The sequence below is a fragment of the Ceratotherium simum genome, chromosome 4 (assembly GCF_057802395.1).
Source record: "Ceratotherium simum simum isolate JZ-2026a chromosome 4, ASM5780239v1, whole genome shotgun sequence".
Lineage (NCBI taxonomy): Eukaryota > Metazoa > Chordata > Mammalia > Perissodactyla > Rhinocerotidae > Ceratotherium > Ceratotherium simum.
This window is the reverse complement of record NC_141903.1, coordinates 17010956-17024715: the sequence shown is the minus strand read 5'-3', so window position 1 is coordinate 17024715 and position 13760 is coordinate 17010956. Positions and strand designations below refer to the sequence as shown.

The following is a 13760-nucleotide window of genomic DNA, read 5'->3' as shown; positions in this document are numbered from 1 at the left end:
GTATTCATTTGAAAAAGGAAAGGAGTAATTGCTGGGAATAAAACAAAGATCAACCACACTCTCTTAAAACAAAAAGAACAAAAGAAATTTCAAGCCTACATCAGGGTTGGCATGTTTGATCAAAATAATAGTATGTGACCCTACAAAATTAGTTTATCAATGAGCTTTTTCAAAGAACAAGTCATAGGTAGAACTTATTTTCTATGACTGATGTGAGAACTCTCTTTTCTCACAGGGTCATGAAATTTTCCTTACCTTTGTAAGATCTCCTGATCTTTGCACAAATCTTGGCTTTTGTATGTGTGTCCTGCTCCTTTAAAATGTGGAAATTAAAACACAGTCAGTCATCCTTGGGACCACCAGTTATGCTCGGAAACGTCTCTGTTTCCAAGGAAACTATTGCTAAAGGAGAATTTTTGATGTGGAAGTCTCCCATACATCCTTCTTTTTTTAGCTGCACAATGGCAAATAACTAGAATGAATTCCATCTCCCAGCACCCACTCTCCACTACATTGGTAGGCTGTTTGACTTAATTTATTGGCTATTTTGGGAATAGACATCTTTTGGGAAAACTTGAAGGAGGTATCTTTTATTTTCTGAACTTAAATATTAAGTAACATTTGGGAAGTTTTCTACTTAAATTATTTCACGTTATTATCTTAGCACTTCATACTTACATGCATTTATAATATTTTTACATTGAAGTTTCTCAGTGGTGAGAGTATATTATTAAACAACATAATAAATAATGTAATAAATAAATTCTTACATAGAGGTAAGAATCAGACAAATCTGGCTTTGGTTCTAAGCTCTATATCTTACTATCCGTATGAAATAGGGCAACTCTCCAGAATTTCTATGTACAGGACTTAGGAGCAGCTATATGGTAGTAGGGGTCTTGGTGCTAGAAGACATAGCTCAAGGCTTTATTTGTATAATGTTTGATGTTTTTACAGTCATGCATCACAACAACGGGGATACGTTCTGAGAAATGCATCGTTAGGCGATTTCATCATTGTACAAACATCATAGAGTGTGCTGAAGGGGAACGAAACTTGCCAGCCCAAAATGTGTCTCTTTAACATGAGGATTATTTTGAGCTGATTAATTTTGAGAAACAAAAGACTCAGAAAAATTTTTTTATTACTTCTCGTTTAACTGCCTAAAAGGATTCAGATAAAAAAATCTGTCTCAGGAAGGGAGCTATCACCTTAGCACAACTTGAACTAGGTGGTTGACAGGAAGGAACCTGTTTGTCGGGCTCCCCTCTGTGTTCCTCTGTTTCTCTGTGGCCAAACACTTGTGTTCCAAACATTTGCTCCTTTTTACCTACCTGTAGATTGCCTTCCTTCCCTTTGAAGTCCCTGACTCTCCCCACCCCCAACATCCTCTTTTATCTTTAGCTGACGATGGTATTCAAGGTGAGGGCTGTGGCCATTTTGGCGAGTTAATCAGTTTTCCTGGGTTTCTCCCACGTATACATATTTTTAAACTTGTTTTTCTCCTGTTAATGTGTCTCATGTCAGTTTAAGTCTTAGACCAGCCAGAAAAACCTGGAAGGGTAGAGGGAAATTTCTTCCTCCTCTCAGTACTTTACACAAACCTAGATGGTACTGCCTACTACACACCTAGGCTATATGGTACTAATTGTATGGGACCACCACCACATATGTAGTCTGATATGGACTGAAATGTCATGTGGCACGTGATTGTACTTCGTTACATTTTTATTTAGAGGAATTAGGCGAGAATTGATGGAGAGTATTGAAAAGAAGGCACCATTCCGCCCGTCACTCCTCGCCCAAGGCTCTTGTAGCACTCTTTAGTACTACAACTGAGCAAACTCTTACCTTTCATTTCTTTAATTTCTACAAAATAGAGATAATGATTCTTATCTTACAGAGTTGTTATAAGGACTAAATGGGGTGATATGTAAAGTCCTTAACACAGACACTGAAATATAGTAAGGATAGAGGACATTAAAATTATATGTATATATTCTCAGTAAAAATATGAATAATACGATTCTTCTAGATCTTAGTATCCTGGAACTTCTAGCTTCAGAATGATTCATGTTAAATGCCCTAGCATGTACTTTATGCCTTATATGACATTCAACATACAGAATATAATACTTTAAAATGGCTCCAAAATCTTTATCAAAGTTATGTCACTTACTAGGAAAAATGGCCACAATTACAAAAGAAATTCATTGCATATATTTTGTATTCATCATGGGTTTCATTACATTAGAGATAAGGTAATGACTGAAATTAGAATCTAGTGGAAATCAAAGTTTGTCTGATAAATCAGAGCTCAGTCTAGGTTTTGAAATATTGTTAGTCATACTATCTGAAGTCCCTTTATTGCTCTTGTAACATTATAGTCATTTTATTAACTTCTTTTAATTTGTGGAATCATTAGAATATTCAATTATGGAACCACCTCAAAAATGTAACTCATGAGATTCAGTCAAGGTTTGAATGAGTTGCCAATCAACATCGAGAGATGATTTTATTCTTGTTGCTTATCTTTAATTAGTTAGGAAGGGGTGTGTGTGTGTGTGTGTGTGCGCGCGTGCATGGATATTTATGTATGTTATCTATCTTTGTATCTTTGATATATTTTATTTTCAATTTCAAAAATTCCAGTTTAATTTGGAGAAATAATACTAATAAAACATTAAATTTAATTATAATTTCGCTTGTGAATAAAACTAATCTTTTCTTTGAAAAGGCATGTAATTGTTGAGTGGCAATGATTAAAACCTCCAGCTTTGGAGAAAGATAACCTTGGGTTCAAATCTCAACTGTGGCACTAGCTTTGTGATTTTGGACAAGTTCAAGTTTAGAAGCCATAATAACACTTACTAAATAAGAGGACAATTACCCAGTGCCTCATAGATAATTAAGGGCTCAATGATAATTAGTTATATTTTAAGATCAATAATTGCTCTATTATACCATAGAGTAATAAATTCTCCCCAATTAAAATTTATGCTAAACTGTAAAATCTTTTAAAGTAAATCAATGTTCATAAAATAACACTTTTATTACTTCAAGATTGATATTTGCACATTTTGAGAAATATAGCTAACGAATATGAAATTTTAAAAATCATCAACCCACCACCATTACAATTGTAGAATATATTTATACATCTCCAAAGATAGTCAATACATCTGGGATTCCTTTAAATTTTCTCCCCACCTAGAATCCTAGCTGATATTGAGACCCAGAAAATCTGTATGTTTAAATAAGCACACCAGATGCAAACTAATTGAGACTCATCGGCAAACATTTTTCTAATATGTCTGTGTGTGTGTATTTAACATTTCTTGTTTGCCTTTAGATATCCTTTTACTCCGTAACATCCTATTTATTGGCTTCATAGCTATTCCGTTACAAGAATGCATAATACTTCATTGTGATACATAGGTATTTTTAAACTCACATATAGTAATTTAAAGCTAACAGCTAACAAATACTTACAAACCTAGGATTTTGCTTTAATTAGCAGATAAGATCTGAGAATTATCAGCATCCATTTACATGCAAACAATAAATGAGCTTAAGTTCTTAAAACAGTTTGTTCTGTTAAGTTAAATATATTCACTGAGCTATCTCATGTGCAATTAATTTACCAAAGAAAACACCCAAATTACGTGATCATAAATTTTGAATAAATAGAGTTGAGGTCAATGAGATCATATTGTTTGGTCTGCGAAAATGAATGGACTACATTGAGTCTTAGATAATTTTCTCCTGGAGTTGGTGGATTTCTTCAGTGAGGATTACTTTGTGTTATCAATAAGAATGTGAGATATACTCTCTAGGAATAAAAACAAATGGTCATTAGAACTTTTGCTAATGTACATTTTTAAAACATATCTAAAATCTTTGTATTCATGTTTCATATCTTTCTATTTAGGTTGACAATTGACGCTGAGTGCCAATTACAGTTGCACAACTTTCCAATGGATGAACATTCCTGCCCCTTGGAGTTCTCCAGCTGTAAGTAATACTCATTGTATATTTTGTATCCCCTCTCACCATTATCTTTCTGATTCCAATGTCAATTAATTGGGAGACTCTTAGAGAATAGAAAATTGCATTAAGCAATGTTGTTGACTTTGAGAATATTGAGTTTCTTTCATCATAACACCAGCTTGTGCCTAGTAAGAGTGATTCCTGCAAAAAAGGATCTATTTTATCAGGAATTACAAATAGGTTTCATTGGGGTGTAAACTTTTAAGAAACTGTCAGTGGTTGTCTGGAGGCCTTTATTGACAAGGACTGTAAAGTCAGGCCTGGACTCAAGGGAAAGGGGCAATGGTGGATTATACATCCCCCTCCCACGATGGGCCTAGGGGAAGAGAGCAGCAACACATTTGCTACTTATTTTCTCCCTTTACATGTAGGGACACACGGAGATCCAACAGTGCTGTTTGCTCATTCCACTTTTGATATATCTGTTAAAGATAAAAATTGAAAATTACCTCTTCCTCCTGGAGTTTAGTAACATCTAGAATTTGTTATCCACCAGTAAGCAAAAGACTGATTTTGGATGTCATATGGGTCCAGTTCAAATCCCAACTCCATCACTATAGACTTGAGCAAATTACTAAATCTCTCAGTGAGTCCGCATTCCCAGGTGCCCAATAGAGACTATAAGACCTGCCCCACCACAGTATTGTTTTGTTGATAAAATATATGTAAAATGCTTAGTATACTACCTAACACACAAGATTCAATAAAAAGCTCTATTATTTTTAGTAATTATTATTATTATCATCAGATAATAGACTATAGCAAGAAGATCTATGATGATTCTAACACAAATTAAGCTTTAATAACCTTCACAGATATTTCCTGCCTGATTCGAAAATAAGCCTCAGTTTCTCCCATATGTTTGCATCATTATTTGTTTAGCATCTGTGTTAGGTTGCTTACCTCCTCCTTATTTTTGGTCTGCCAATTGTGCATATTAGGCAGGATGAAAAACTGATTATAAATTTTAAGTTTATATTTTTATAAATATAATTTCTCAGCCAGGGAGTGAGAGAGACTCATAAGAGCCAACTAAATCATAATAACCATACTTTCAAAAAAAGTCAATAATGAGAGAAGTAATCATCTGTTTATCATTACTTAATTCCAGAGGGAACCAGAGGAAAAATATCACTGTATATCACATATATTGAGAAAAAATCCCATTATAAATCTTATTTCATATATTTTACTTTATCCAAGAATGGAATATTTTTGAGTGAAAGCTTCTCTGAGCTTTAGGAGATTAGAGTTCTTTTCTTTTAATTTTCCAACTGGGACTAGTCCTTTCCTGAGTCAGCTAAAACTCAACAACTGAGGATTTCTGTGCCATCAGGTCACCAATTGACAGCTGTCTTCTGAACCCCAACACAACTTAATATTACTTATTGCTATAAAAAAAGTTAGGCACCAACACGTTCTCCACTGAAAATTCCCTAATATCATCATTCTTTTCCTCAGTTTTCACCACATCCTGCATCCCTAGCCCTGCTGTATAGCAATCTAGGGATCCTGCTTTCTTTTCTCTTTCCTCTTAATTAATAAACATGTACAAGACAAAGAGTTGAACCAAAAGGAGAGAAAAGGAAGAAACAAGGAATTTTATTCCAAGTAGTCAATCAGCCTCTATAATCAAGACTTATCTTTGCACGGCATTATTAGTAGACCAACAGTTGAAATAATTTCTAGTTTTTTAATCTGTTTATCTATCTATTCAGTTATTTTACTTGAAACAGTTTATTCTACAATTTACTTAATAATAATGTTTATCCATTCAACAAATATATGTTGACAATCAATTCCATGAAATAAAAACTATCATCATCCGCGTTAGGAAACAAATAATTCAGAAAAAAAATTGAGAAACTCGTCCAGGGTGTCATGGCTAGGAAATGGTACTGATAACCACTATGTTATCAGTGTAATACCTCTTTCAGGAAGGCTTTCTATTTATTCTCTTGGCTGAACATGATTGATCCCTTCAGAATCTAAGTAGCAGTCCTTGGTATCTTCCCCTTTGCTTTTCTACTTTCTGATTTTATTAGTAGATTTCTGTGTATATTAAAATGAAGTAGCCCCAAATTGAGAGAGAGAGAATAATGTAAATAGTTGAGGTTGTTTTTCCCAATCATCTTTCTCTCCAAGGGCATGCTGTGGAGAAGATTTGAGTCTGTTCTCTCATTATTTTCTGCTTTTGTATGACTCTCAAAATCTTGTCCTGTTGACTCCCCTTCACCATGAAATAATATCTTGCATATGTACTATTTATTATTTACTGGTCACTTTTTATATCTTACCCCAGACAATATAAAGTATGCATACAGGATATACGAAACCATGTATGGTATACCTTCTATGCAATTTAAGTGATTTTCAAGGGTAATTTTTACCTCATAATTTTTAAATTTAACTTCCCATTAGGATATGATGTCATTGTATTTATTTCCCCCACCGTGATGCTCTTTAGACCAGGATCCTCATCTAACTCATAACTCTCATCTCTCTCCATACCTACTTCAGTGTCTTGTTCATAGGAAGTGGTTGCTACATATGTTCTTTTATGATAATTTTAAATGTTTGCCTTCCCATCTCATGGCAGATGGCTATCCACGTGAAGAAATTGTCTATCAATGGAAGCGTAGTTCTGTTGAAGTGGGTGACACAAGATCTTGGAGGCTTTATCAATTTTCATTTGTTGGATTGAGAAATACCACTGAAGTAGTGAAGACAACTTCTGGTAAGATGCACTTGTAAAGAATTTTGAGTGACCCTTCCAGACTTAAAATTCTGGTATATATGATTCAGAAAGTTTTTCAATACCTGTCTACAAATGATATTCAGAAAATTAAATGAAGTGTTTTAATTTACCAAAGAAAATTATAATTAGTATTCTAGTATAATAGATTAGTATAAATGGATTTTATCACTTTGAAGTAAATTGGATTAAAATTGGGTTAGTAAATTTTTTGCTTAATTTCTTTAAGCAGAGTGAGTAGCAATTATTAAAAAAAGAAGAAAATATTTATTGTGTTGGCGTATTGTTTCTTTTAGGAAATGTCCCATAATGTATTGAAATAGTAGCACTTAAAGTAATCACAGAGGGAGAATGAACTTTCTCCAAATGCAGAAAAGTGACCATAGTGGATATGGACTTATTCTCCATTCAATAATTTAATATTTTGAACTGTCTCCATCAGTGGAAAGAGACTGGCCTTTGGTACCAGACAGGCCTGGGTTCAAATCCCAACTCCATCAGTTACTAGCTATAGAGATCGAACAAATTACTGAATTTCTCAGGGGGTCAGCTTCCTCAGATACCTAATATGGATAAAAAAATTTGCATCCCAGACATACTGTGTGTATGAAAAAAAATGCATAGACTGATACCTGGCACTCAGTGAACACTCAATAAACAGTAGCTCTTACCAATATTAATTATAATTATCAAGTGTGCATAGGGGCTAATGTGGTCAATACTTCAGATTTTTCAAGAGAAGCTAGAAATCTGTGTTTTTATATCAAATTTCATGATTTTTAATGGAATTAATTCAATTGATTTAAAAATTCATGTGGGCCAAGTGAAACTCATTTCCAGATCCGACATATCTCATGGGTGGCCAGTACGAACCCTTTGCAATGTTAAGTATATATTCTCTAGACAGAATACTCCAGCTACTCCTTTTTAAATTATATGAATTTAAATGTTTCAATTTCAAATACTATAAACATTGTGTTCTGAGCTTGCCACCTATTAAGACATGTCTTTTGAGATATATTTCCATGAGTTGAGCTGCTTTCTGTTGATTGACTCACACATACCTGATTTTTTTTCCTGGAATTCATGAGACATATTTTTATGTTGACTAATTTGGAATAAGGCCTTGGTCTACTATACAGAGAGAAGCAAATTAAGGATCTACACAAAGATGAAAATTTAAGATCCTACCTTCCTAAACACCATCCTCTAAATCTAAGAGCTATCCGGCTCTAATACTGGCTTTGGCATTTGCAGATTTCTCCTAAAGACTCTCTTATTTTTGCAAAAAGAATCTGAAAGGAGGTCAAAAAAATGCTCGAGTATATTTTTGAAAAGTTGCCTTCTGTTCCCTTATTCACTGGAAATCCTGACCATCAAGAACTAGAATAGTCTTTCCTTTGGTACCCAAAAAAGAGATTCAGGATTGTCTCAGAACTGAAATCTTCCATCTGTGAAAGGAAGAGCAAGTGTAAAAATAATCTCCAATCTTGCATGCTTCCCGAATGAGAAATTGGGCATTAAGTTCTGTTATATATTCATATTTCTATAATTATTCTAGCACCCTAAAACAGAACCCACAAACTCATGATTAGCAGATCTTTTATTTAGTTATTTGAGACCAGAGTGGCATTAAAACAAAATGGTGGTGAGAGAAGGGTCGGCTTTATGTCACAGAGCCTAAGATCATTCCCTCCCTAATGTCTCATACTGAGAATAATCTAGAGCATTTACTGTCTATTAAGAGATAATTCCAGAAGAAATGGAATGATCTACTTAAAGCATGGCAAGAAAAATTACCAAGGTGTCACCAGGCTATTAATCTTCTTAAGGAAATCACCACGAAGCTGCATTGATAAGATATTAGATTTGATATTGAGTAGCATCATTTAATTGATCACATCGACTCCTTTGTGAATTATGATGTGGTAGTAAGCCTCCACATTGGTTTCCTTGTTCACTCCATATTCTCACTGGTTTGCATGTTGTGTGCAGTACCATTTCAGTTGCCTCTGTGAAGAGAAAGGGCTGAAGTGAAACACCACCGATGCTGAGAGGCAGCTTGATTCTTGTGACAAGTGATTGTGTAATGATTGGAAGTTTCTGCTTGATCATTTGTTTGATTTTTGATGCCATTCTTATTTTCAAAGCATAGCTCCATAACTAGTTAATATCTACCAGGAAGTTATATTAACAACTTTCTTGGAAAATTATCAAAGATTAAATTTACAGCCTTTTTGAATCTTAACCACTAAAATGCGGTTTTCTCCTAGAGTTATAGTAAACGTGTCTCCTTTTGAGAAGCCTCTGTCAAAACTGGGTGAGACTATTGCCTAAAATTTGACCTAGATTACCGCATGGATTTTTAACCTTCATTCATTCAAGCCCACCTTGCATGACTTTGGTATATCCAAGTGGTGACTGTACTGCTGGTTCCTTAGTATTTTTTCTTTAAATTGATTCATTGTTTTTACTAGTGGTTTTTTAAAGGAAAGTTCATATTAGGATCATAATTGGAAAACTAGAAACATTTGACATAAATAGAAGTTGACATAAAAAATAATGAAAAACAAACGTTCTTACGTTTTAAGTGCATCATATTTGTGTTCCCCAGACTGAGTATATTGAAAAAGAGAGAGAGAGAGAGAGAGAGAGAGATATTAGAGAAACGAGAAAGTGCAACTAGCTCCAAAGTAAACCATTTCCTTAATGTAAACAGGATAGAAGGAGCATTTCACAGGAAAGAATTTTCTCTCCATGTGATTCAATGCTATTTGATCATCCTTGCATCCACCACCTGAATCATCTCCTTTACCACCAGTTGTATCTGCATCACGCTTGAGAAAAATATTGTCTCGGTGGTAGATTGACAAGACTTGAAGAATACGTTTAATTCATAGTCAATACATCAAAACAAATTCTGGATCCATGATTTCTCCTCCAAACCAACATCTCTTCCTGTTTGCTCTATATCTGGTAATAGCACCATCATTGTCCCAGTGAGCCAGGCGTGAACACTCAGAGTCACGTCTGCCTCCCACATCTAATGAATCACGAAGGCACTGATGCCTCTGAAATATCTTGTGTAACTGTCCTCTTTTCAGTTGCTATTGCCACTGTCCTAGTTCACGATTCTGTCTGTTCTCATCTGGACTATGTTGGTGGCCTATTAAGTTAAGTCCCTGCTGTCAGTCTCTCTCTTCTTCAATCTGTCCTTTACACATTAATCATAAAAGCTAGCACTTACTGAGCACTAACTACAGGCAGCATAGAAAGCATTTTATATAAACGTTCTACTTTAATTCTCATAACCATTGTCATATTTACTGTCATCTACACTGAGGGTATCACTGCAGATGAGGAAACTGAGACTTCCAGGGGATCATTTAATTGCAGGGATCAGGTACGGGGATATAAATTCAAGTGGTTTGCTCACAGACCTATGCTCTTAATCACTACACTGTTTTATTCCCACTGTGACCCAATGAGTCTTCCTGAAGCACAACTTTCATCATGGCTCAGGAATTCAGTAGGTTCAATTAAGCACAAGCTATTGCCCTTAATATGTAAGCACCTCATCTCAGGAACTTTCCAGATTTGTTTTCTGTAATTTCCCAGCTTGTGACAGAAGTAATCTGTTAATGTTTTTCTGAACACGACTAGCCAATCCTATACACACACTGGATCTCTGTCTCCTTTCTCCTTTGAATGGCTTCTTAACTCATCCTTACCTTCTGTATGACTTTAAGCGTTAAATAAACAACACCTTCTCAATGAGGCCTTTACTGACCTTACCACCAAAATAACTTGGAGCAATTTTTAAGAATGTGCACTCTTGGAGTCAGGCAGCTCAAGTTTGAATACTGGCTTGTATAAATTATTTAATATATTTAAGCTCAACATCATCAATATTGCAGAGTTGCTCTGAGGATTAAGTGAGAGACTCCATTAAAAATGCTTAAAACTTTACCTGGCACATAGAAAGGACTTAGTAAATGGAAGGCATCATTATTATTATTTAATATTATTATCATTGTTATTATCATCAACATCATTATTCCATTAACTCTCTCAGAGCACTTTCACTCACCTTATGAAAACATAATTTCTGCCTTGTGTTGCTTAAGCGTTTGTCTTATTCCCCCTTTTCTGCCCCCTCACTCCAATAAATCACAAACTTCACAACAGAAGCCTTTTTTTAAATTATCTCTGTATCCATGATGGCTTTAGCATGGTGGCTTGCTTAGAGTTGTTGGCTAGTAGGTAATTGTAGGATTGGTTGCTTGTGACAACTATATTGAAAAAACAGTAAATTTTCTCACAATTTAATAAGCAGTACAGAGTTCTATTATATATTTTTCCATTACTCATTGTTTACTCTAAAGTCAAAGACTTTGTTCTTTCTGGTCACGCTGCCATTACCAGTTCACCAAATTATCTACATGATCTTTAGTATTAAGCAGAACTTTTTTCCTTCATGCGTTCATCCTGAAATGTGGGTTAGAAAAGTGGAACCTACATTTTTGGGATCCAAATGTCAGCATTCTGAATCTAAAAGAATATATCACGTTCTTCCTATATTAGAAAACCATTAAAGCTTCCATGCAGTCTTCAGAGATGCAAACATCAGTGTTTCATGAAATATCTTCATAATTTTTTGGCAAAACTCATGTACTTTAGCTATTATTTACTTTCTTTTTGTCTTTAACTCACCTTTTTGGCTTAGATTCCAGGCACTAGTTATATTTTCCTGATTTCCAATATAAGAAATACATAAATGCTAAAATAAAAAGTCCATTTACCACTAAATCCATCTTACTTTCCAACAGTGGCATGCAGACCACAATTTTAGAAACACCAGCTCCGTGGATGAAATCCATGTTCATTGCTTGATTTCTAAAATATGCATATTCATCTTATACCTTCAAAACTTGCCCACCATTCTCCCACCATACCTATTATCTTCCCTGAGGTTTTCAGGACAGGTTGTACCTACTTCAGGTTTTTGTGCCCTATCTTCCTTACTTAATACCAAACTCAAGTCCAGCCTTCTCTGCCTATATCAGTGTATACAAACTAATTCTCCCAATAGAAAAATAATAGCTCACACCTCCCAGGCTGTGTTTTAATTAGACTTCTTTGGCAAACCAGGGAGACAGACGTAAAATTTTACTCATCATTGAGGTGAACTATTTTGGGAGAAAGAAAAAAGAAAATAAAAAAAGATATGTTAATGGTAATTTTTTCATTGAAGAGGTTGAAACAAGCAAACAAAATTTAAAAACCTAAATGATAGGAGAGAACTAAGCAATTGCAGCATCAGCCCTACAGTCTCTCATTAGTTTTGAGTCACGTTGAGTTGTCAGCCCATTTTAGTCAATATAACCTTTTCAAACTACTTGAAACAAAGTAATATCTTAAAATAAATCAGTGGAAGACCACACAGTAATAGATTTTTATTTTAATTTTAAGCTTCAATTTAAAAAAATTAACTTTGGTTTCAGGAGAGGAAAATGTAAGAATTACATAAAGAGAGCTGAGCCAGGAACATGGAGAAATCACTTGCCCTCTCTGAGATGAAAGTTCCTTATTTATAAAATGAATGCATTTGACTAGATGCTTCTTTAAAGTTCTTGTCCTTAGACCTATCCATAACCTCAGATGTAACTGCGGCTACACTATAGCTCTCCTAAGGTAACAATGACTTTCTTTAGAAATTAATGTTTTTCTGGGCCGGCCCTGTGGCTTAGTGGTTAAGTGCGCGCTGCTGGCGGCCCGGGGTCAGATCCCAGGCGCGCACTGACGCACCACTTCTCTGGCCACGCTGAGGCTGCGTCCCACATACAGCAACTAGAAGGATGTGCAGCTATGACATACAACTATCTACTGGGGCTTTGGGGGGAAAATAAATAAATAAATAAAATTAAAAAAATAAAGACATTAATGTTTTCCATCGTCAAGTTTTCAAAGCAAGTCAAATGCAAAAAAAAACTCTTGTAAATTTTTAATTTGGGAGAATGTCGCTCCTACTTCATCTATTTATCTATTTTATTCTTTTTTTTTTTTTTTGTGAGGAAGATCAGCCCTGAGCTAACATCCATGCTAATCCTCCTCTTTTTGCTGAGGAAGACCGGCTCTGAGCTAACGTCTATTGCCAATACTCCTAGTTTATTTTTTTCCCCCAAAGCCCCAGTAGATAGTTGTATGTCATAGTTGCACATCCTTCTAGTTGCTGTATGTGGGATGTGGCCTCAGCATGGCTGGACAAGCAGTGCGTCGGTGCGTGCCCGGGATCCAAACCCAGGCTGCCAGTAGCGGAGCGTGCACACTTAACCGCTAAGCCGTGGGGCCGGCCCTATCTATTTTATTCTTAGTAATATGCCATTTGATATAGATATATGATGTTAACCAAAAATTTTATTTGTTATCTTCTTTCGGTTGCAATGTTGGAATATTCACATATTACATTTAAAAATCCCGCATTGGAATTTTAAATTCCGAGGTTGCTCTGACATTACCTTGTGGGGAGATAGGGCTTGAGAGCTGGAGAGAGGTTGCATAGAGAAGTGATATGAAATCTAAGGATAATTGTTTGGTTTCAAGGTGACACACTTCAATACTGCTTACATTCCATTGGCAAGAACTAGCTGCACATTCCCATGAAGATAAAATGGGGCTGTGAAGTATAGCTCAGTTGTGTGCTAGGGAGAGACAATGGGTTTTATGATTTTCTAGTGTCTGTGCAATATGCATGATATCATTTTATTTCTCACAAGCTTCTGAGAAAGATTATTCTTCCATTTGACAGATGAAGCAACTTAAGTTTACAGGGACTACGTAATTTGTTCAAGGATGTTCAATGAAGTAGAGTTATTTACCCAGAGCCCAAATTTTTACCCTACTGCTTCTCATAAACATATTAGGTAAAGACATGAATTAATTAAAAGAAAACGTT

At 35.1% G+C, this 13760-nt stretch overlaps 1 protein-coding gene across 1 annotated transcript in view; it reads left to right on the top strand.

Annotated features, from left to right (window-relative positions):
• GABRG2 (gamma-aminobutyric acid type A receptor subunit gamma2) overlaps window positions 1–13760 on the top strand; it is a 102897-nt gene that overhangs the window by 35666 nt on the left and 53471 nt on the right. Inside the window, exons 5-6 of the mRNA XM_004428556.3 lie at window positions 3932–4014; window positions 6650–6787. Coding sequence (XP_004428613.1) covers window positions 3932–4014; window positions 6650–6787 — 221 coding nt within the window. The remainder of the gene's footprint in view (window positions 1–3931; window positions 4015–6649; window positions 6788–13760) is intronic.